We start from the raw sequence: 23940 nt of genomic DNA on the forward strand, positions 1-23940 counted from the left end.
TATTACGCAATATTTTAGGGGTTTAGCGTCCCATAACAAGGCTACGATTATAAGAGACACCTCAGCTGAGCCTCCTCAAAGTGCCAACTCTTGTGAGTGACATGGCGCGCAGCATAATTTCTGAATAGAGCGAAGAATTCCGCCATTTTATGCAATCATTGTGAACTTAAAGACGACATCACCTGAAATTAAGGCTCCCTAATCCACAGTTTTCTGTCCTCATTTTGACAATCGCTGCTCGGCATTATTTCCTTTTTTTTCCAGTACAACAGTGAAGCTCGTGATTATTAACACCACACATTGGGGACAAAGTGACAGCCCCGTACCCCCCTGCCCTCCCCCTTTTTTTTTTCGGGATGAGGCGGGGATGATTACTACAAAATTTGTTTTCCTAAAAATATTTTCATCGCTGCTTACGCGAGTATATAGTTAATAGGCCAGAAAAATTATTTCATTATGTCGCGGGAATTTTGGGAAAAGAAAGTTCATTGTTTTCTAGTACAAGCTCGTGACTGTGGGCGGACAAACAGCAGCAAGGCGCAGCGTGTTCCTCAGCTGGCCAACACGTCAACAAACTTTCTATCAACGCAGGGTAACAGCCAAGGTAACACACCGTGCAGAGTGAGAAAAAAAAATGTAATTATGCGTGTCATTTATCGTCAAAATTAGGTGGCTCGAATAGCAGACACATAAACACACACAATGCAGTAAAAAAAAGAAAACGAATGGCACGACACAAATGTTCGTTTTGAGCCTAAACATAACACAAATAACAACAAAACTGTTCATATCGTCACAATGCAGGGACAAGTGCGTCTCGTTGTCAAAAAAAAAAAAAAAAGGAAAGCAACGTCAGTTTTGTGGTGCGAATGAAAGAACACTAGTCCCGGCGTGCGCTTAAAGACTTTAGTGATTGGTCGAACGAAAAACCGAGAGAAACAAACGGGTGTCATAAATATAAATAAGTTAATAGGCCGGCTGCTCTTCGGTGAACAGCAGCGACCCGACAGATTGCTTACGCTCCCAACCAGCCTATATAAATCACCGCGGCTTATCACTTCCTCGTCATCTCTTTCATTTATCTCTTACTTCTAGTAATTACAGTAGCAGATCGAGATAGACGCCACCTTGCAATGTTCTGATGCGACCACGCGTTTATCAGGATAAAAAAGCAAACGAAAAACAAATGAAAGCGAGCACAGAGAAATCCAAGGTCGTCAAACTATCTCGAATTTCATTGCGAGCAAACATTCATCCGCCGCCGCTTCAATCGATGAAGGAAAAAGAAAGTAATACTAAGCTAGCAATATAGCTAGCGTCAGGAGGAGGCACCTTTATCTTATCGAAAACGCGGAAACTAGTTTTCAATTATTTACATAGCATGAAACGGTAGCGTTTTCTTGTTTGCAGCTTCGCAAAACGGCGATTAAAGATTCAAAATTTCAGCTTCCGTCTATCTTGCTTCACGCCAAGGGCCCTGAACAAAAAACATTAAAGAAAATTATACTCTAGAATATTTCTACGACTATTGTCATCGTGGGAAAAGAAACTCCCGTAGCGTTTCGCGAATCGAGTGGCATTCAGTTAATGAACTGAAGCCGCGAATATAAAATCATAAGATTCTCGCCACCTTTCTTTTTAAGGCAAATGCGCCCTTGATTTTGAGATAAATTTGATGGAAAAGAATTGCCAACAACCAGTCACAGCTCCACAGTAATTGTCCGCACGTTTGGTGTTTTTATTTGTTCATTTATTTTTGTCCAAAGTAGAGAGGACTTGTGAATCCAACAGTAAAGAAAATCTATCATTAAAAAAAAACAAATTCATGCATGAGATCGGCTCACGCGTAGCCGAACATTATCTATCTACATCGCTTCCTCTTTCCTGTACAGAAAGACGACGAATGTGCCAGAGAAAAAGAAATGTTTATGTATAATATTTATATTTATATAATATATACTATGTTTTTCCCTCAGACTACACATGGAAGCAAAAAGTTTGGTCGTGTGCGCCAAGCGATTGCGTCGGAAAAAGGAGAAACTGAGAAACACGCGTTATCACAACTCAATATATAGATTTCTCTTTTTTTTCCTCCCCCATCTCTATATACTCTATCCCTTTTTTCAGAGAAGAAGAGAGAGGAAAAGATAATAATCTCTCTCTATCTCTCTCACCACTCTATTCTCCAACGTCATGATTTCTTTTTATATAAACGCGACGCTTACCATAAATAAGCACAACGAGCACATGTGGGCTTTGGATTTGCACGCACACGAAAAAATAGATATAAAAAACGGCGGGGTGTGTACGAACACAGGAAAGAAAGGTCCATCCAAGCCAGCTAGTAATTTACAGCGGACAAGCCACAGCGGCGCATCGGCACTTTGACTAGACCTGTTTTGCTTCTCGTGGGTTCGTAACGTAATCGACGAAGTGTGGCAGCAAGTAGCAGATATTCTGGGAGAGACATAAACACGAGAATGAGCCCGACGTATACATACTCAAGGGCTTTCTAAAAAAAATTAGGTCAAATGATTCATACTGCATCGAGTCCGGCCAGACACATAAGTGACTAAGTAACGTGTTCACTGCACTGCCTTTTTTCTTTCTTTTTAAACTTCCCTGTCAAAAACGCAGAAGCCAACGAGGGACTAAAGTTCCGTTTTCCAGGCGCTCATTGCGCAGTAACAACTGCGCCGCAAAAGCCGTCACTCGCTTCCAGAGCTGCTATTGGCTTTTCAGGCAAAGTGAGAGAGAGAGGGAGGGTGTAACACAACAACAACAAAGTATTATAAATAATAGGGCGGGAAAAGGTGGGGGGAGCAAGGATAAGACTGACTAGGCTCTGCACGGTCACTCAAACGGCGATAGTCAGTTCGCGATCAGCGTAGTAGGACACAAAATGTTTCTTTTGTTTTTCTTCTGCCGCATTTCGAGAGACAATACCCTCCAGGCGGCATGCCAACAACAAAAGTACCGGCGGAGCGTGAAAAACAACACGTCTAGGAGCAGCACCGACGGTGTCTGTGGGGCTGGAGGCGCATCGTTGGATACGCGCCGTCAGAGACGCTTCGTCAGGCGAAGAAGTTCTTCGGGCGAATCCTGGCGGCGGAGCGAGAGGTTCGCAGACAAAGCTGTGGCCTCCGATATCCACGTGCGCTCGAGCGCGCCCACCGATCTCGGAGGCCAGTACGAGACTTTGGTGAGGAGCAGCCGAATTTCCGGCAGACGAAGCCTTGCAGCGGCTAGGACGTGTCCGAAAGGAAGGCTGTACGTAGCCCTGGCGTCATCGGCTCGTCTCGTCAGACTGCGCGCACGCGCTGCTGAGGTGTTTCCGGTTCCGGCGGTACCTCGCGCTGCTGCTTTTCTTTCCATACCGTGCAGACATTCGCGGACGCCGCTACCGCCGGTTGTTGACTATGGTGGTAGTGGTTGCAGCAGCCCGTAGCCCTTTCTGGGCGAGCAAGTTTCGAAGCTTCTGCAGGTTGTTCTGCGTGATGGGGTCGTCGGGCTTCAACCGGAGCGCCTCCAAGTAGCTCGCCTCTGCCTCGAGCAGCTTCCCGTTGACGTGCAACATGGCGCCGAGGTTCATGTGACTCGTGACCTCCTGCAGCAATATGAGAGAGAGAGAAAGAGAAAAGAAAGAACGAAACAGTGAGGACTTGCAGACGGAATATGTTGCGCAGAACAACAACAATGTATTTATTTTCATTGTTGGAAACTACACTACATCCTCTTTGTTCAGATTTCACACATTGCTGCACACATTTAAACAAGGCAAAGCTGTTTGCTAAATCAAATTATATGTTGCATAATCTTTATACAGTAATTCCAATGTATTCTTTTTTACTTCTGCAGACATATACTCTGTATTTGTATTTCTTTGGTGAGGTCGAAGTACTAGATACGATAACTAAATGTTTCCATCTGCAGTGCGTGCTGCATTGGTCGTCAAGATAGGGACAAAAGATGAGCTACTAAGAAGCAGCTTTTAGTACTTGTTTTCGCATTCTTTACACTGTTGACACTGTAATACACAGCAAATAAACTGTTGCTTGAAATTTTAATTTTATTGATTGATTGATTGAATTGAGCTGCTCGTTCGCCCGTATTAGCGTAATAATTATTGGCGTGCAGATAGGAGACGAAACGAGAAAAAAAAAATGTCACAGCTTTGCCGCAAAGGCGAAGCAATGAATGCGACAACAACAAACTAGAATGTCACGCGAAGAATGACGAGCAGATCGAAATGTACCCCGCGTTGCTCACGCGAATAAGTCTCTCATTTGTTATGTTAAGGCGTTTACTAGCCGACAACGAGCGAGAATATGTAATGGCGACAGTCACAGCCAAGCACGGGCTCCCAGCGCGAGCGGCGTCCTTGTTGGGTAGCCCCACTAGAAGGTATTCAAGAGTTAGACCCATTTCAGCGTTCGGAGGCTTCGCTACAATTACCCCGGGGTCGAAGAGGGAGCCGCCTGGCGACCTAACAGCTCGTTACTATGAGCGGGTCATAATAAGCCTTCAGGCGCTCCACGTTGACGATGTCTCGCCCACGGCGGCGCATGTCCGAAGATTGTTCAACGGGTTCGATGAGATAGTTGACGGGTGAGGTGCGCTCGATGACACGGTAGGGGCCTTCGTATTTTGGACGTAGCTTGGAAGAGGGGCCAGCTGCAGATGTCGGGATCGAGAGCCATACAAGCGCACCAGGAAGGAACGTGGGCTCAGAAGTGGTGGAGCCATCACGAATACTCTTCTGCCGCTCTTGCTCTTGCGTTGTAAAAGTCTTGGCAAGCTCGCGACACTCTTGAGCAAGCCTGGCTGTCTCGGAAATCGGTGTACACTCTGATGGATCCGGCGTGTACGGGAGTATCGTGTCCATGGTGTGCGACGGGTGCCTTCCGTACAGCAAGTAGAAAGGTGAAAAACCAGTCGTGCTCTGAGGGGCGGTGTTGTAGGCGTAGGTGACGAAGGGCAGTATATTATCCCAATTAGTATGGTTGGCAGCGACGTACATAGAAAGCATGTCGCCGAGGGTGCGGTTAAAGCGTTCGGTGAGGCCATTCGTCTGTGGGTGGTAAGCAGTAGTTTTGCGGTGGACAGAATGGCACTCCGTCAGAATGGCTTCGACGACTTCCGACAAGAAGACACGGCCTCGATCGCTGAGAAGCTCTTGGGGTGGTCCGTGGCGCAGTATAAATCGATGCAGCAGGAAGGACGCAACATCGCGCGAAGTAGCCGCAGGGAGAGCGGCGGTTTCGGCGTATCGCGTTAAATGATCAACGGCAACGATGGCCCAGCGGTTACCAGCCGACGTCAGAGGAAGTGGTCCGTACAAATCGATACCTACGCGCCCAAAGGGACGGTCAGGGCAAGGTAACGGTTGCAGACCGGCGTGCGACATGTGGACTGACGGTTTACGGCGTTGGCAAGTGAGGCAAGAGCGAACGAACTGCTGCACATAGCGGTACATGCCGCGCCAAAAGTAGCGTTGTCGAATGCGATGGTAGGTCTTGAATACTCCAGAGTGCGCGCATTGCGGATCTGAATGGAAGGATTCACATATTTCTGACCGCAGACTGCGGGGTATCACGAGTAACCACTGCCGGCCGTCGGCGTCGTAATTGCGTCGGTGTAGAAGGCCGCCAGGCACTCTTTCTCCGTGACGGTGTAGTTTTTCTCGGCTCTCGTGAGCGTACGGCTTGCATATGCTACGACATATTCAGGGAATCCGGGTTTTCGCTGCGCCAGGACAGCGCCGAGGCCTACGCCGCTGGCGTCTGTGTGCACCTCCGTTGGGGCTGTAGGGTCGTAGTGGCGTAGAATGGGAGGCGACGTCAACAAATGGCGGAGCTTCGCGAACGCGTCGTCGCACTCGGATGACCATGAATTGAAGGGCCCGTTACTTCCAAGGAGCTTCGTCAGCGGTGATATGATCGTGGCAAAATTTCGTATGAAGCGTCGGAAGTAGGAGCACAGGCCCACGAAACTACGCAGTTCTTTGACAGATGCAGGTTTGGGGAATTCGGCCACGGCCTGAAGCTTGGCAGGATCAGGAAGAATGCCGTCTTTGGACACGACGTACCCCAGTATGGTTAGTTGCCGTGCTGCAAAGCGGCACTTTTTCAGATTTAGTTGCAAGCCGGCATTGCTCACACGTGCGAAAACTTCTTTCAGACGTTGGAGATGCGTGGAGAAATCCGGAGCAAAGACAATGACATCGTCGAGGTAACACAAGCACGTGTACCATTTCAAGTTGCGCAGAACGGTGTCCATCATGCGCTCAAAGGTCGCAGGTGCATTACATAGACCAAACGGCATGACGTTGAACTCGTACAAGCCGTCTGGCGTGATGAAGGCGGTCTTTGGTCGAGCGTCGTCAGCCAAGGGTACTTGCCAGTACCCCGAGCGCAGATCGAGAGAAGAAAAAAAATCGGCTCCATGAAGGCTGTCAATCGCGTCATCGATGCGTGGCAGTGGATAAACATCCTTGCGAGTGATCTTATTGAGCCGTCTGTAGTCCACACAGAACCGCACAGAACCGTCTTTCTTCGCAACAAGAACAACAGGAGACGCCCATGGACTGTCCGAGGGCCGAATAACATCGCGTCGGAGCATATCGTCAACCTGATCATTAATTACTCGACGTTCAGCAGGCGACACGCGATATGGACGTTGCCGTAAAGGTGGATGGGCACCAGTGTCGATGCGATGCGTAACAACGGACGTGCGACCGAGAGAACTTCGCCCGACATCGAAAGAAGAACGATATTCTTGCAACAGGTCCAGAAGTTGGGAACGCTGTACGGCCGTAAGGTTGTCAGCGATGGAGGGGCCAAATACATCAGCAGATGACGAATCAGAAGTGGAAACAGCATTGATGGTACACGACCTGGGACCGCGCGTGTCATCGGGTACGTCCAGGACTTGTGCGTCGTCGACTGGTTCCACTCTGCCGAGACATTCCCCTCGAAGCAAGGTAACAGCATACGGGGACGGGTTGGTTACAAAAATAGCAGTGTTGCCCTGGTTGACCTGCACGGTCGCGAAAGGTACTAGCAACCCTCTCCTGCTGCAAGCGCGGTCAGATGGCGAAACAAGTCCAATGGTGTCGGAGAGACCAGCGCAGTAGACAGACACAGCCGTCGTCGAGTTTGGAGGCACTGTTGTATCGTCTTTCGTTAGAATCTTGCTCAGTGTCGGGGGACTGTCTTCTGGCGTCAAATGCGAGAAGGGTGAGAGCTCAATTTCGGCGGCGGCACAATGGATGACGGCGTCATGGCGGGAGAGAAAGTCCCACCCCAGGATGACGTCATGAGAGCATGCCTGAATGACGATGAACTGGGCGACATACAGAACGTCCTGGATGACAACGCGAGCTGTGCACCCTGCTGTAGGATAAATGCGGTGCAAACTTGCAGTACGGAGGGATAACCCAGAAAGTGGCGTCGTCACTTTTCGAAGTAAGCGGCAGAGTTTTTCGTCCATAACTGATACGGCAGCTCCAGTGTCAATAAGCGCCGATGCACAAACACCGTCCACAAACACGTCAATGACATTCGAGGGGCTGCTCTGAGGACTTTCACATTGCGATAGCGTCGCAGTCCTTGCCTCGGGGACTGCGACGACTAGTTTTCCCGCTCATGAGCTGCCGCACTTGGCCGCATGGGGGACAGGGAACGACGTCGTGGAGACGGCGATCGTCGAGATGGACCTGGGCGAGATCGAGGTGGCATAGACGGCGGTTCTTCGCGATAAGGACGGCTGAGTTGGCCAGCAACAGGTGAAGAAATTGGAGCCGGCTGTACGCGATGGCAATAACGGGCCACGTGACCGGCGTAACCGCACGCAAAGCAGATGGGCCGGTTGTCGGGTGTGCGCCATCTGTTCACCGGGGTAGGTCTCACCCACGTCGCAAGGGCTGATGGACGGAACGGTGGCTGCATGGTGGACTGAAGCTGAGGCTGAGGGGTTACGTCAACATACGTAGCGGGAACACCCGCTGCAAAGGACGGAGGTCGAGCGGCAGCTTCGGCGTAAGTCAGAGGGGCGGTTGCTGGAACGACTTGGGGCGGCCTGGCGACCACTTGCGCGTAACTCAGGGGCGCAGGAGCCGGAGGCTGTGGGGGGTGGTACGCAGGCATTACCTCCGCTATTTCCTGTTCAATCGCTCGACGGATGGGAGGGAGAAGGGTAGTAGGCGATTGTTGAACAGTCGGTTGGTGGGCGAAGGGCAGGAGCGAGAACTGACGTGCGATTTCCTCACGGATGAAGGACTTTAGTTCTGCCATCAACGCCACTTGGTCACAACTGGCCTCCAAGCCAGCAAGCGTTGCAGCTCGTGGTGGGGAGCGTCGGGTCATCGAACGCTGCCGGCGGAGCTCCTCGTAGCTCTGGCACAGTGTGATGACCTCAGCCACTGTGCCGGGGTTTTTGGCGAGCAGCATCGTGAAGGCATCATCGTCAATGCCTTTCATGATGTTCCGGATCTTTTCAGACTCGGACATGGTGGGATTAGATTTGTTGGATAGGTCCAGGACGTCTTCAATATAGCTCGTGAATGACTCACCAGCCTCCTGAGCACGTTCACGCAAGCGCTGCTCGGCTTGCAGCTTGCGAACAGCAGGGCGGCCGAAGACGTTGATGATTGCGGTCTTGAAATCGGACCAGGTGGCAAAATCGGACGCGTGGTTGTTATACCACAAACTGGCAACACCCGTAAGGTAGAATACCAAGTTGGTCAGCTTGCCGTCCTCGTCCCATTTGTTGGGGACGCTCACGCGCTCGTAAATAGCGAGCCAGTCCTCCACGTCAGTGCCATCAGCGCCAGTGAAGATGGGTGGATCGCGGATTCTGGGGACACCGGGACAAGGGGGTGGCATTGGAGGAGGCGTTTGCTGAGAAGCGTCGTGGTACATAGTAGATGGCAGGGTACGTGATCGTAGCTCCAAAGGCATAGACAGGGATCGCAGCACCTCCACCAAATTGTTAAGGCGTTTACTAGCCGACAACGAGCGAGAATATGTAATGGCGACAGTCACAGCCAAGCACGGGCTCCCAGCGCGAGCGGCGTCCTTGTTGGGTAGCCCCACTAGAAGGTATTCAAGAGTTAGACCCATTTCAGCGTTCGGAGGCTTCGCTACAGTTACTTAGTTGTGGCTGAAAAGCGCGCCCTTTTCGCAAACGGAGACCGTTCGTGGTGAAGTTCGCAAACGGAGTTCAGTGGTGGAATATTTGACTGCCGCGCAAAGTGCCTGGGTTGGTATCCCACTCGAACTCAAAATTAAAAAAAAATTATTTTATTATGAGCGATAGCTTTTACGGATATCGTCAGCGGCGGCAGCAACTACGTCACCAAAATCAGTTGCTGTTGTGTTCTCGCAAGAGCTTTCGCGGTAAAACAGGCTTCATTGCTGTGGTACTTTCACTTCAGGCAAGTCCACGGGTTTAAAAAAAAGGAAAAGATTAAAATGCATAAACTTATTTTTTATAGTCGACGTTGAACAAAACTCACGCAAATATTTATTTTCACTAGGCTGTTCAAAACAACCCAGGTTTCCCATTAAACTTTGAATCTCCGCGCGGGGCTGCATATCGCGTGTTGAAAGTAGGCTTTGCCACGAGTGTAGTCTAACTATAAAAAAGCACGCTTTACAGGCGAAGTGAAGTGCGTGGGTTTGTTTGTGGGGAGAGCGGGGGACTCGGCAAAATGGTAGTTTCGATACTTCGTAGTCAGTATTTGCCATGCGCTACATGCGTTTGCATCGAAATGACGTTTGTACTTAATGATCCGAGCAACCTCAGAACTACGTCCAAGTGCGGCCGTCGCCATGACAGATAATCTCAGTGCATGTGATCGATCAACAACAAACTCGGGTGCTGCATGCCACCACCGTGGTAAATAGACCGACCACGCTGCACGCACAATAATACATTCGTCTTTGATTTATTTGCTTGCACGTGTTTCTATCACTTATTTTCATTTGCGAGCACGACGCTGAAGCGGACATACATCAAACGGGTCGAAACAGTAAAGTGAATAACAAAAATAGGTTTAGAAGGAAATAAAAAAATACCGTAGCGCCAAAATAAACAAGACACATGAACACAGTAGTGCAGCGCTAAATATCGTTCTCGCATTGTTATTGTTCGTTTTTTTTTTTCAAAGTTTTTTTTCTATGTTGATGCCTACTCTCTCAACAAAACGTTTATACAGTATGAGAACGGACGCTGTATTGGCGTAGATGTACTTACACCAGGTCGAAGTTTCACTGCTGTATGGTAGAACGCCTCGGCCTCAGCATTCCGCCCGGCTTGCCTGAAAAATAAGCCAATTGAGTCAGATACAGCCTAGTGCTGGAGCGTTGACGGTAGAGAAGATTTACTACATATGTATGTCCTTTTTCTCCACTTGTTCAAGTTTCTGGCACTTTCCCTACTGTACGCCGTGACCGATGCTGTTTTTTTTTTTCTATGAGACATATAACACTTTGAAATCAGTAGTGCGGGCTTTGCTTACCTCAGCGTGTTAGCAGCGTTGAAGATGATCTCGTATTCATCCGGCGCGAGTGCTGCCGCCCGCAGGTAAAGTTCGGCGGCCTCCATGTGCCGGTCAGACTCGGACAGGAACTGGCCTGCATTGGACGACGACGCCATTAAGTAAACTGGTGCGTCTTAATCTTTATTCAGTAGTAACCAACACGCTTCGATCGAAGGCCGAGTTATCACTCTATATTGTATGGTTTCCTTCTTTTCAATGTATTCGAACATATTGGCCTTGTTTCACAAATGATTTATCTATTCTTTGCGCAGCGACATGCTGGCAAATAAGTAACAGGAAGTTGCTGACGAAGCCAACAAGATTATATACTCACCGTAGTGCTGGTACACACTGGAGTCGTTCGGAGCTAGGCCTTTAGCACGAAGGAACCACTGCTCCGCTTCCGTGGGCCTGTTCTGGAAACGTTAAGAAAAACCGCGCAAAGCGTTGACCACCCTCGCACTTCCCGGCTCATTATCGAAAATTCTAATCGCCATTCAAACCTTTCTTTCACCCCTTGCTCTTAACACTACCCCTTTCTCTCATGTAAAGACTAAAAGATACCACAACACGCGAATAAAAAGTACACAACATCAGTGACAAGGACGAATGATTTTGTAAACGTCGGTAGTTCACACGATTAGTTCGAACTTAGGGATTATGCTGTTCAGAGATGACGTAATTATTCACAAGTTAATCTATAGGCTTTCGGTGTTTATGGAAACAATATTTGCCAGCGTGAAAATAAACAAAGCTCTGATTTCCGTAGTTTGTTATGCCAACCAAAGACGACGACTATGACGACTCTGAAAAAAAAAAAATGGCCCTGTATCTTCATGTTAAACTGCAAATGTCGTCGAAAGATGATAGTTTTGCGTCTGCAGAGAGTGAACAAAACGTTTATTATGTTCTGTGCAAGAAAATTGATGAATTGTATTCTGGAGGCGCTGCGTTAGAGTACCTCGAGCGTGTAGCGGAGGCGAACAAGCGCATCAAGTCACGTCACACGTGAGACATGACCGCTATCTGGCAGTTATCTTGGAAAACGAAGCGCACGGTGCGCACGCCCGTCTCGGAGGTGATGAGGTGTAGAACGCAAGGCGACGGGTAGGTGCCACCAACATGTCGTCTTAGCAAAGCGTTGGAAACACTTGCCTTTTCATGCAAGCGTTGCATAGTCAGCGCAGCTTGATAAACGCTACGGTCCTTAGAATTACTTATGTATGCCTTTTCTAGTATAAAAGCGCACATACAGAATATTGACGTGTTGTTATGGTGCCTCAGATATTTGCAATAATTGCTTTTTAATTGACAATTGCACAAGTAAGAACGCTGAATCTTGAGCAATATTGGTGGGCACTGCAAATAGGGTCGGCCATTTGGGTATCACCTGGTGCCTTTTAGGGTACCATTAAGGGCGGGCAAACAGACAAATGAACAGACAGACAGACAGACAGACAGACAGACAGACAGACAGACAGACAGACAGACAGACAGACAGACAGACAGACAGACAGACAGACAGAAATTTTTGCGTCGAAGGTCCCTAAGTAAGACTATCGACTTTAAGACGTCTTACCAATTTCGATAAGAGCTTCGCGTACGTCAGATGCGCCGGTATGTGGTCGTGCTTAGCCTTGAGTGCTTCCTTATACCATCGCTCGGCCTCGAAAAAGTCCCCGAGCTTGAAGTACGCTTCACCTGCAACCACAAGAGAAGAAATGTTGATGTGCCATTTCTTAATTTTTTTTATACATTGCTTATAACATTTATAACTTATAACTCCCATGTAACGCAAGCAAAAAAATTAACTGAATCTATTATTTCACTTTATGAAATTAAAACCGCTTATTTTGCAATATCTTTAGTTAATAGGTAATTATATCCTTTCCCACTCTGCATCCCTTTAAATGGGAAGCTTGGAAAGTAATTAAAATTATGCGAATTTCTATCAGGGCAACAAATTAGCTTCCGCATTCGTAAGTGTGCTCGCCAGTCCGATCGAACTCATGCACTTTTTCCATATTATAGCAAGCTGCGACTTTGGTGTAAATGAACTTACGCGAGCATTACTCAGTTTGCCACTTCTTGATGTTTAATAACAAGGGTGCACATTGCAAGAATGATCGTGCACCGTAAAGTGGGCGCACATTAAACACTTTCTAGTAACGAAATAAATTTGAAGCTCTCTATTATGTTGTTGGTCATAATGATATAATGGAACGTAAAACCAGGTATTATATTATGATGTTTGAAATGCAGCTTCATGATTTTTTTTTCGTTCGTGAGAAAAAGGTCATAACGTTTGTGATTGAAGCACACACACAAGCACAGATGAACAGGGATGAATAAACAGTTCCGCGCGTGACTCGGACTGTTAATTGCCAGTGAAATGAGACGGAAGCTCACCCATCATATTGTAGAGGGACTGCGGCTGATAATGATCCGGCATCTTAGCAACCGCTTCTTGGTAAACTCTGATCGCCTCCTATAAGTGAACAAGTCGACAAGACGTTTCTCTCCGCGCCACGTCATCAAGTATAGACGAAACATGCACATCGATCAAGGCAGGCTCAGATTGCGTGGCACGAAATGAACACGCAGAATCCGTACGCACGTCAATCATATGCCAAAGTAAAGGGGCTGACACGAGTTAACTACATTCGCTACGAATATTTTTCAAATAACTAAACTTGAGTTGTCTGGCCGAGAGCTTTCCCCAAACCTCACTCGCCAATGGCTGTAATAGCCAGATAAATTAAACGTATAACACCGAAACACGATTTGTTACGAAACGAATGGCGGTAAACAAATCACGATGCGATGTAATCAAAAACATATCAAAATCAAATCATTTTATTTTCCCACAAAGAAATAGGTTCTGGAGAGGTTCACTGGCTAAAAGCTGTTTATGGACAGCTTGACATGGCCAGTGAACCCTATACAAGGCAAGTGGGACAATGACAAAGATGTGTATAACAATAAAGGCCATAAGATAACATTACAATACCAAATACGGTGTAAGAAAAACATGAATATACATTACTATGAAACATCCTGATACCAGCATAGCACAGATGATTACATGGACGTGAGAAAAAAAACATCGCAAAAAACAAAACAAAAATCTAGCAACCATACACCATTATTGCTAAAAACAAACAAAAAAAATAAAAATAAAAAACAATGACGAAATATCAAGGAAGATATATATACAAATTTGCTCCTTGTGTATGTCCTGCATGATACAATGTATACGCACCTTGTATTTCCCTTCGTCGGCGTAGAGCCTACCAAGGTTGAAGAGGGCCGAGATCTTGGTGCTCTCGATAGTCTTGGGGTCCTTGAGACCTGCGCTGTCCAACTGGGCGCAGTGCCTGTAAACCTGCCCAACAGGACACACGGAAGGAGATTTAGCGCGAGCACCGATCGTAAAAATGTGCATGCTTAAAAAAAAGAAATTCCGTACGCAACTCAATAGGCTGACTTCTATAGAATGAGCACAATGTGGCTGCTAAGCAGCATCTTGCCAACATTAGTTGAAAGCGGCAGGATTTACAATATATTAGCCATAAATTAGCTATCATATGATGTACGCCAGTGTTACGACCATTTAGCTAACAGCAGTTAAGATATAACCATCGTCTGTGAACATTGGCCAATATTCAAGACATCAGCTGGCATTAGCATTCATTTAGCCATCTTTGTTGAAGAGTAGCCCGCGCTACAAAGATATAACCATCATTTAGCTGTGATTAGTACATTAGTCAGGGCTAAGCAGTGCTGGCAATACGCGTGTAAATGCGGGAGTCGCACATATTCAGACTATTGGTAAGATAATTCAGACGGTACCGACCTACAACGCTTAGAAAAAAAATTGAAATGCATCAAATTGTTTTTCTTGCTGTTAATGCATGTTGTGCCAATGCACAATAATGCGTGTTGTGCCAAAACATCATCATATTATTTACAATTTAGATGAACTCTACTGAATAGCCAGGCTGTAGGTAGTCTCATGACTGAAAAGCTTGCTATGTTACCACGGACATCCCCGCAATCAGTATCAAAAAGAGCACCAGAGAAGCTTATCAAAGACAAACTTTTTTGATAGAACAATACAAAGATAGTTGCTAGACTGAATAATTCTTTAAATTTGACGCGGAAACTGATGTAGTTTGGAGGGTGTGCAAGCACCCCCTGTAAAGTCATTTGCACCTCGTGGCGCGCACGCGTCTCGCGGATGGGCTCGGGCTGCATTTAGGTTGAACAGCTACCGAGCGGGTGGTGGCGCTGGGATCGCGCGAGTTGAGAGTTAGGCGCAGCACTGCTGGAGGCGGAGAGGCTAAGCCAGCGCAAGCAAAGAAGTAGCAGAGGATCCGCGGGAAACGGCAGCAACCGCGGGTTGTTTCCCATAAATCTCTTGTGGTGAGTTCCACATCAGCGACGTCACGTTCGTGGTACCCTGAGTTTATGTGGTTTTGCTTGACTGTTGTATTAGAATATTGTATAGGGTTGTTTAGCGTGTCGCTAGTAATGTTATCATATTCGGCTGGCAATGTCGTCCCAAGTGTTTGGTTTGCCCGACAGTGTCTGCTGTCTCCGTGTGCTTCAAGAGTGCGCGACATTTCACACACCTCACAAGTTCAAATAGTAAAAAAAAAGTGCTCTTCGGCAGGGAAGCGAAACAACGGTATTTGCACGCTACAGAGACAAGCTTTTTGATTGATTGAAAGGACACTAACCTCAATGGCTTCCTCTTTCCTGCCCATGATGCCAAGGACCAGGCCCATGTTCAGGTGTGCCACTGCAAAGAGACAGAAGAAGCGTCTTAGAGAAAGTCTGGAGGCCGAAATTTTACGTCAGCGAGCGGTCGTGACATTCCGTGACTTTCTCGCAAGTGTGTGAAGCAAACAATTCATGTTGTGTGGGAAACGTACTTGCAAGTCTCGGCCTGAATTGGATGGCAAGTTTGTAGCTCTGAAGGGCTTCTTCCAGCCGGTTCTGTTCCTGTAGGAGAATTCCCCTAAAGAAAGGAAAAAAAAAGAAGAGAGTTCAAAAATTTTTAAGCATTCAGAAGTCATATGGCCTGAAATAACTCGTGCAACACATGCAACGGGACAAAGTTGTGTTTATTCACTAATCACAAAACTGCAATTACAGAAAGGTCAGCCTCAGCGTAGCGCGAATGCTTCGTTGGTTGTCCCATTCAATTGCGCTCTTCAAGGACGTACAAACGTACAAATGAACTGAAAAGCGAACAGCAGGTGGCGCCATCAGAAATATCCCCACAAGTTGCTAAGGCATCACACATTTTTTTTTACAATACTCGGCAGTAAAGATAGGTATAATAAAATTTATTAATAGGGAAACAAGCGTGTCGCTATTTAAAAGGATCATATGCTCAACAGTGCAAACATTTTAATTACATTATGTATAAACAACAAGGTCATTATTATATCTTCAGGTCATTATTATATCTTCATTACTATATCAAGGTCATTACTATATCAAGGTCATTATTATATCTTCAGGTCATTATTATTTAAGGTCATTATTATATCATTATTATATCTTCTTCAAGTGGGCACGGCGAAAACTCGAGAAGCGGACCATTAACCATGCGTCCCGCATTCTTGTTCCAGATGGCTTTGCTGCCAATTGTCGCTGCTTCTTGGACACCGCCGAATCGCACCTGCGCTTCGCATGCTTATGGAACAGGCGACAACTTCACGGAATTTGCCATCAACTGGACCTCGTATCTTGGACAGGATATCGGCAGCGCATGCGTGACATCGGCCAGTTCAACGCATATAAAAGAACAGCTTCAAATCGGATTCTTCAGTGGGCACGGCGAAAACTCGAGAAGCGGACCATTAACCATGCGTCCCGCATTCTTGTTCCAGATGGCTTTGCTGCCAATTGTCGCTGCTTCTTGGACACCGCCGAATCGCACCTGCGCTTCGCATGCTTATGGAACAGGCGACAACTTCACGGAATTTGCCATCAACTGGACCTCGTATCTTGGACAGGATATCGGCAGCGCATGCGTGACATCGGCCAGTTCAACGCATATAAAAGAACAGCTTCAAATCGGATTCTTCAGTGGGCACGGCGAAAACTCGAGAAGCGGACCATTAACCATGCGTCCCGCATTCTTGTTCCAGGTTAGTTGTGTTGGTTCATACTGTAGTGATGAAAGAGGTGTTGTTGTCGTGCCGTGCCCACGGACTTTGATTGCTTTGGCGTACGAGTGCTACCATGTGTGCAAACTGCTACTCTGTGGTGATGTGGAATTGAATCCAGGTCCTACCAATACTGAAATGCTCCAGACACTGATACAGGGCCAGCAGGCTATTAGGGAAGATTTAGCAGAGCTTAAACAGCGGTTGGAAGTTGCCGAGAAAAGTGTTAGCTCTTTCTCGACCCGAATGACCAAATTAGAAACAAATGTAAGAGAAATAGCCCGGAAAGTGGACAGTTTTGAAACTCTCAACAATTCGGTTGAAAAAATTCAGCAAACACTCATGCTGCAGCAGGAAAAGCTTACAGATCTGGAAGACCGGAGTCGGATGTCGAACCTTGTTGTGTTTGGCATAGAGGAGCGAGCGAATGAAACGGAGGATGTTCTACGGCAGAAAGTAATAAAAGAGGTGTTCGAGGATAGGCTCGGCGTAAAGTGCTTGTCTGTTGCTAGAATACACCGTTTGGGAAAACGTGCTGGAAAGCGACCTGTAATTCTGTTTTTTCAAAATTATACGGAAAAACAGGAAGTGCTGCGGAACTGCAAAAAGCTGAAGGGAACACAAATTTCCGTGCAAAATGACTTTTCTGCTGACACGCTAAGAAAACGAAAACTGCTATGGCAAAGCGCCAAAGTCGAGAAAGAGCAAGGCAAGAGGATTGCGCTGGTAAGGGATAAATTGCGTGTTGATTCACAGTTCTACGCATGGGATGATGTTTCGAACACGCGTGTCATTGTTCGATCTGGCAAAGATCCTACGCAAACAGCGTAGCTTTCACCGTCTGCATTTAAGAACCTTCGTATGCTCTCTTTCAACGCAAGAAGCATTGTGAACAAAGCGGATAAATTAGAACTATTGCTTTTGACGTACGACCCTCATGTGGTTGTTATCACTGAGACTTGGTTGCATGATGGTGTACGAGATGACGAAATTATTCCTCCCGGCTATCAGATGCACAGGCGTGATCGAGGCACACGTGGCGGAGGAGTTGCGGTTATTTGTAAACTTGGTATTGATGTATGTTTGATCAATCAGATTGCCGATCACGAAAGCCTGTTCCTCAACGTCACTGTAAATGGTTTAACCTTTATGCTTTGTGTTGTTTATAAAGCCCCGGAAGTCTCAGATTCTTTTCTCGAACAGCTTTACGACCATCTCCTTTTAAACCGTACACGTCACATCATGATTACAGGTGACTTCAACCTTCCAGCTATCAAATGGAAGAACTTAGCTTACGGGCAATATAAATCGAGTGATGTTGTTTTAGACGCAATGTTAGCTCTGAACCTTGATCAAATTGTCTGTGAGCCTACGCGCAACAGTGCTGTCTTGGACTTATTCTTTGTCAGCGATATCTTTTTAAATGGTGTTATCACAGTTGAAAAAGGAGTGTCAGACCACAGTTTGTTGTTTTTCTCTTGGCCTTATCGATGCTCTGTAGTGCGTTCGAGTACAAATTCAGTGGATGTCAAAGATTTTGATCGCGCTGATGATACAGCAATCACAGATTACTTAGACACTGTACTAAGCTACAGCACGCACGATGATGTCCATGCATTGTGGATGCGATTTAAAAGTGCGGTCTGGTTCTCCATTCAGCAGTTTGTCCCCTTCCGGAAGGTACGCCAGAACCGTAAACATCCATGGATATCTCGGGAGATTATCCACATTAAACGCAGAATCAAGCGACTTAGAAAGCGTAAAAACGTAGCACCCGAAAAATTTGAGGTTTTGAAAAGAAATTTGGCGACCAAAGTAAATGATGCTAGGACACATTACTATCAAGTCACTCTCCCTTCATTCATTAAAGAAGATCCTGCTAAATTCTGGAGATTTCTGGCTCAAACCAATGAAACAGTGAATAGAATTAAACTGGACGGCAAATACGAAACTGACGGCTTCTTAATATCGCAGGCATTCAATGAATATTTTCACAGCGTCTTCACTTTTTCCAATGCTTATGTACCTCTGCCAGCTATTGTTAACGAGGTGAACATTCCCACTGTCACAAGGGAGGGTGTTTTGATTTTACTAAGAAAACTGAGCACCAAAAAAAGTATAGGACCAGACCAAATCCCAAATACATTTTTAAAGCGCTATTCTACACAGATAACTGATTTCTTGACAGAGGTATTTAATAAATCATTGCGTAGTGGTGAAGTTCCGGGTGACTGGAAGATTGCGCGTGTTGTGCCCATCCATAAGAAGGGAGATAAATCAATTGTTTCTAATTACAGACCGGTTTCCTTAACTTCAGTAAGTTGCAAGTTACTAGAACACATAGTGGCTCAAAATATTCAGTGCTTCTTAGCGGATAATAACATCTTGTCCCCTTGCCAACATGGATTTCGGAAGGGATTGTCCACAACAACGCAATTGGTTATAACTATCCATGATTTTATGGCAGTTTTAGATCGATCAGGGCAAACTGATATACTTCTACTCGATTTTTCTAAAGCGTTTGATAAGGTTCCGCATAGTAAATTACTTCTGAAATTACGTAACATAGGATTGCCGCTTTATCTTATTAAGTGGGTTGAATCTTATTTAACTAATAGAAAACAGTTCGTCGAAATTAAATCTAGTGTATCTGGGATGCTCAATGTCACTTCTGGTGTGCCACAGGGAAGTGTGTTGGGGCCACTATTATTCCTTATATATGTAAATGATTTAGTGCAAGCAATCCCTGACACAGTGTCTATTAAGCTTTTCGCGGATGATTGTGTTGTGTTTAAAGAAATAACCTGCTCTGACGACCATAACCTATTACAGCAAGCTCTTCGCAACATTGAATGCTGGTGCGCAGCATGGGACATGGAATTAAACGTTGATAAAACAGTGCTCATAAATATAACGCGAAAAACAAATCCTAGTGTGTTTACCTACAATATTCATGGCTCACCCATTCAATCGGTAACGCAGTATAAGTATTTAGGGATCACTCTTTCAAGTGATATGACGTGGCGAGCACACATTTCGTCAATATGTACTTCAGCTTTTCGGAAGCTGTGCTTTTTGAAAAGGAAGCTTGCAAAGGCAACTGTGAATGTTAAACTTCAAGCGTATAATGCAATTATCAGACCTAAATTGGAGTATGCGTCCGTTGTATGGGATCCGTACACGAAAAAAGACATACAGAGCTTAGAAGCGCTACAAAAGAAAGCCATCAGATTTATATTCAATAAGTACAAAAGACTAGATTCACCAACTCAACTCATGAATGCTAATAACATCCCCACCTTGGCTGTCCGCAGAAAAATCAGTCGACTTAAATTCTTGCGCAATATTTTTAACGGAAAACTTGGTATGTCTGCACCTTCATATTTAAAGACCACTACAGCGAGAACTACGCGCAACGCTCACAAACACACCCTACAACACATTTTTGCCAAAACAGAGGCATTCAAACAGAGTTTTTTCCCCCGCACTGTCTCGGATTGGAACAGTCTACCTAAGTTCGTTTGCGAGGCAGACGATTTTGACGAAGTCCTTGAGCAATATTTGTGTTGTATTGAACATTGAATCATTGTAACTGTTATATTGCTGTTATGCTGCGTTATAAACTTTTATATTGCTGTCATATTACTGTTAAACTGTTATGCTACGAGTGTTGTGATATATTGCTTGCGCTGCCAGTGTTGTTATCACTGATTTCTGTATTCTTTTTTTTTCTGTAATTCCACTCCTGCCTGGGCCATGCTGGCCTGCAGTATTGTGAAATAAATAAAAATAAATATGCGAAAACACTTCCAGATATACAGGGCTGGAGATACATATTCCGCGTCCCCCCCCCCCTAAATTCAATCGGGAAATGTCTGGTCTTCAATTTTATGCACGAACTATCTTTTTCGTTTGGAAAAGATAGAGATGGAGAAGCCATTTCTGACTGATCAGTCGAATAGTGCAGGCTAAAATAAACTCACAGGTTGTAGTGCACGTCCGCCATGTTGGAGCGATAGGTGAGAGCCTTCTTGTACGCCCATTCAGCCTCGGCCTTCTTGCCGTGCGCGCTGAGGATGTTGGCTAAATTGCCGTACGCTGTAATCAAAGAGGCAAGAAAAAGAATAAAATAAAAACCATTGAGTGAACGTGTCCACAGAAATAAATGAAGACGTCAGCGATAAAAGCAAGAAAGTTGTTAATAGCTATACAATCGGAAGCAAGATTTCTGGCAACGCATGACCAGATGCAGTGTGGAAGACACGCATTGAATTACCTGGGCGTACTCAGTGAAATTCAGTCAGATGGCGTCATCTTATAACTCTCGTCATTTCAGATCTATCGGCATCTTATATGCCGTTCCAAATATTGACAATCAAAGACGTCAAGGTCACAGATGCCGTCAGATGAAGCGTCTAACATTTCGCCTATACATTACAATGCAATCGCCACGGTCAATATGCAAGCCGCGACCTCTGGGTCAGCGGCCGGATACTGAACGAAATTTTCATCCCTAACATTTTCAGCCAAATTCAAGATTGGGTGCTGAAATTGATAAACACGACCTTATTTCATGCGGACTCAAGAAATATAATGAATTTAATGCGTTTCTCACAGAATGCCGCTCTTAGCGGCCGCACGGTGAACAAGAGGAGGTGACGTTTGGTGACGTTACACACACAGGAAACTGGCCTGCCAACGCTGCCAGCAGTCAACCCAACCACGCCTGTAGATTCGCTCAGCTTCCAAAACGGTGTACCTCGAACTACTGCGAACGGCACCGGCTGCGAACACTGCTCATGGCTGGGGTAAGGCCCTAGATTTTTTTCACTTTCGGGTAAAAGCTCCTGAATGGTGGGGCACACCTGAGCACCATTTTGGAAGGAGGAGAGATAGATGCAAAGGAAAGGTGGAGAAAGGGAAGATGGGGACAAGAACAAGTGCACGCTGCATGCTACTCAGTGATTGTGACGTCACGGCTCACACTGATGTGCCGCCGCCGCCGCGCACTGACAGTGCTACAAAAATACGGCCAACCGTTCAAAAAAAAAAAAAGTGCAGTAAACTCAACCTATCAGAATAATTACGTCTTCCAAATAGAACTTCAATGCTTTAGTCAGTTTTTCCTTTTTTTGTTCAGTATATTTACCGTTATACCACGTGGGGGTATACGAGGTAGCATAACAGGCATATCATATAAACACAGATGCAATTATTTGACACAACAGCTGAAACAATTATTGCGAAGTGAGATATGCGAGATATCGTGGCTGCTAATGACACACCTGTCCATGATTGCCTCGAATAATAATAATAATAATAATAATAATAATAATAATAATAATAATAATAATAATAATAATAATAATAATAATAATAATGCTGGAAACGGGCCGGTCTGACGCGTAGCAATTGTCCAGATAGAGAAGGACCAGGTCTTGTATTAAAGCCCCAACCACTCGTATATGCTCTTCAACGCGTCAGTGCGTGGCGTGTGCACTCGGTGCCGTACACTCCCTCTCTCTCCATATATGATAATGACATGGGGCAAAGTCCACACGCCACGCATTGACGTGCTGTAGTGCGGGCGTGTGGCTTGGACTTTATAGGATTGAGTGTGATGATAATAATTAGAGAAACGCTTCGTTACGATCGACAGCAATGTGATAAGCCTATTCGCATTCCAGCGAACGTTTTAATGGCAGTATATAAGGTGGGACAAATGACTTTGCGAGTTAATCACGTGTCGCATTCCGGCGCATGAGCAATAAATTTCAAGAGGCGGAGCGGAAGGTCCGGGCGTCCTGCCCTCGTAAATCTCTACACGTCTTAAACCTAGAAATCCAGGAAGGATCAGGGTATTATATTTGCGTACCGCATTCAAGCCACAAGACACTATCAAAACACGTCTGCTGCCTTAATTGAAGCGCAGAATAAACTCGGCTAGATGAGGCTATTTGTAGTGCAAAACGTGGATAGAAAAACTAGGAGACACACGGGAGTACTTAAGGTATATAAATAGTTCATTCTTTCCTTGCCTGCCTTTTAGTCGTTATTTTCGAGTTTCTTGCCACAAATATTGTCATTCAGCAAATACCAACTCCCCCTAAAATACGTTACTTAATAACTCCGCGCCACTTTCCACGTTACTACACACCTTCTGCGGCACTCACACACGATCACGCACGCACGCAAACACCACCGCGTCGGAACTCACACTTTGGCGGGTTGATGTGGATGCCCGACCGGTAGAGGTCCTCCTCAGTGAGCCAGTCCCTGTTCCGGCGCACTGTCCTCAGCGAGAGCACCAGAACGAGCGCCACGAGCGACGCGAGCACCAGCTTACGCAGCGTCTCGCCGTTGTTGCTGCTGTGGCTGCCGGCACCACCGTGTCCATGACGCGCCGCGCGCCGGGCGAATCCGCACAGCTGGTCGGCGCCCACGGCGACCAGCAGGCAGTAGCCCATCGAGGGCACGTACAACACGCGCTCGGCCACCACGAACCCCACGTAGAAAAACAAGTTCGTCGCCGGCACGAACGGCAGCACCATCAGGGCCAGCGCGAGCACCGTGGCGTCCAGCTGCTGGTTCGAAAGGGCGCTGGCGACCGCGGGACCGCCTCCACCACCGTTCGTCGACTCGGAGCACTCGGACGACGAGGATGAGGCCGACGAGCAACTGCCACAGCTCCAGGAGGAGACCAGGCCGTTGCTGTAGGTGTTGCAGTTGTTGTTGTTGGAGAAGCGCTTGCCGTACGACTTGCCGCCGCCGGACAGGGCGAGCAGCGACGGCGGCTTGGGCTGGAAGGCACTGCAGTGGCAGGGCGGTGCGCCGCGTCGCCAGTTTGCCAGTCGCACGAGGAAGGCGACCAGGTGGAAGAGGCCGCCGTAGAAGGCGGCGCTCAACAGGTTGCGCGCGTCGGCCAGGCTCTGCACGAGCGGGATGGCCTCCATGGACCAGTCGAAGCTGAGCCAGCGCGGACAAAGCAGGAGCCAGAAGTTGAACGCCGGCAAGTACAGGAACGTGAGGGTGCGCGTGAGGAAGCTGTCGCTGTCGGCGGCAGGGTTGTCGGCCGGCGCAAAGTCCGGCGCCCGGGCGCCCATCAGGTGCAACCTCAGGCCGATCAACGTGACGCCCGCGAAGCACAGGTGCAGGAGGCCCTCCCACAGGCCTGGGTGCCGCTTCTGCGTGGAGATTGATTAATCGTCATTAGAG

General features: G+C 46.7%; 1 protein-coding gene across 1 annotated transcript in view; it reads right to left on the bottom strand.

The window, feature by feature from the left end:
• Nucleotides 1-2952: 2952 nt before the first annotated feature.
• Tmtc2 (Transmembrane O-mannosyltransferase targeting cadherins 2) overlaps nucleotides 2953-23940 on the bottom strand; it is a 391877-nt gene continuing 370889 nt past the window's right edge. The window contains exons 4-14 of the mRNA XM_075889238.1: nucleotides 22943-23909; nucleotides 20709-20823; nucleotides 15481-15566; nucleotides 15286-15347; nucleotides 13806-13928; nucleotides 12953-13031; nucleotides 12123-12244; nucleotides 10878-10959; nucleotides 10523-10637; nucleotides 10258-10321; nucleotides 2953-3607 (exon numbers count right to left, since the gene is read on the bottom strand). Coding sequence (XP_075745353.1) covers nucleotides 3401-3607; nucleotides 10258-10321; nucleotides 10523-10637; nucleotides 10878-10959; nucleotides 12123-12244; nucleotides 12953-13031; nucleotides 13806-13928; nucleotides 15286-15347; nucleotides 15481-15566; nucleotides 20709-20823; nucleotides 22943-23909 — 2022 coding nt within the window. The 3' untranslated portion in view covers nucleotides 2953-3400. The remainder of the gene's footprint in view (nucleotides 3608-10257; nucleotides 10322-10522; nucleotides 10638-10877; nucleotides 10960-12122; nucleotides 12245-12952; nucleotides 13032-13805; nucleotides 13929-15285; nucleotides 15348-15480; nucleotides 15567-20708; nucleotides 20824-22942; nucleotides 23910-23940) is intronic.

This window comes from Rhipicephalus microplus, chromosome 3, assembly GCF_043290135.1.
Source record: "Rhipicephalus microplus isolate Deutch F79 chromosome 3, USDA_Rmic, whole genome shotgun sequence".
Classification (NCBI taxonomy): domain Eukaryota; kingdom Metazoa; phylum Arthropoda; class Arachnida; order Ixodida; family Ixodidae; genus Rhipicephalus; species Rhipicephalus microplus.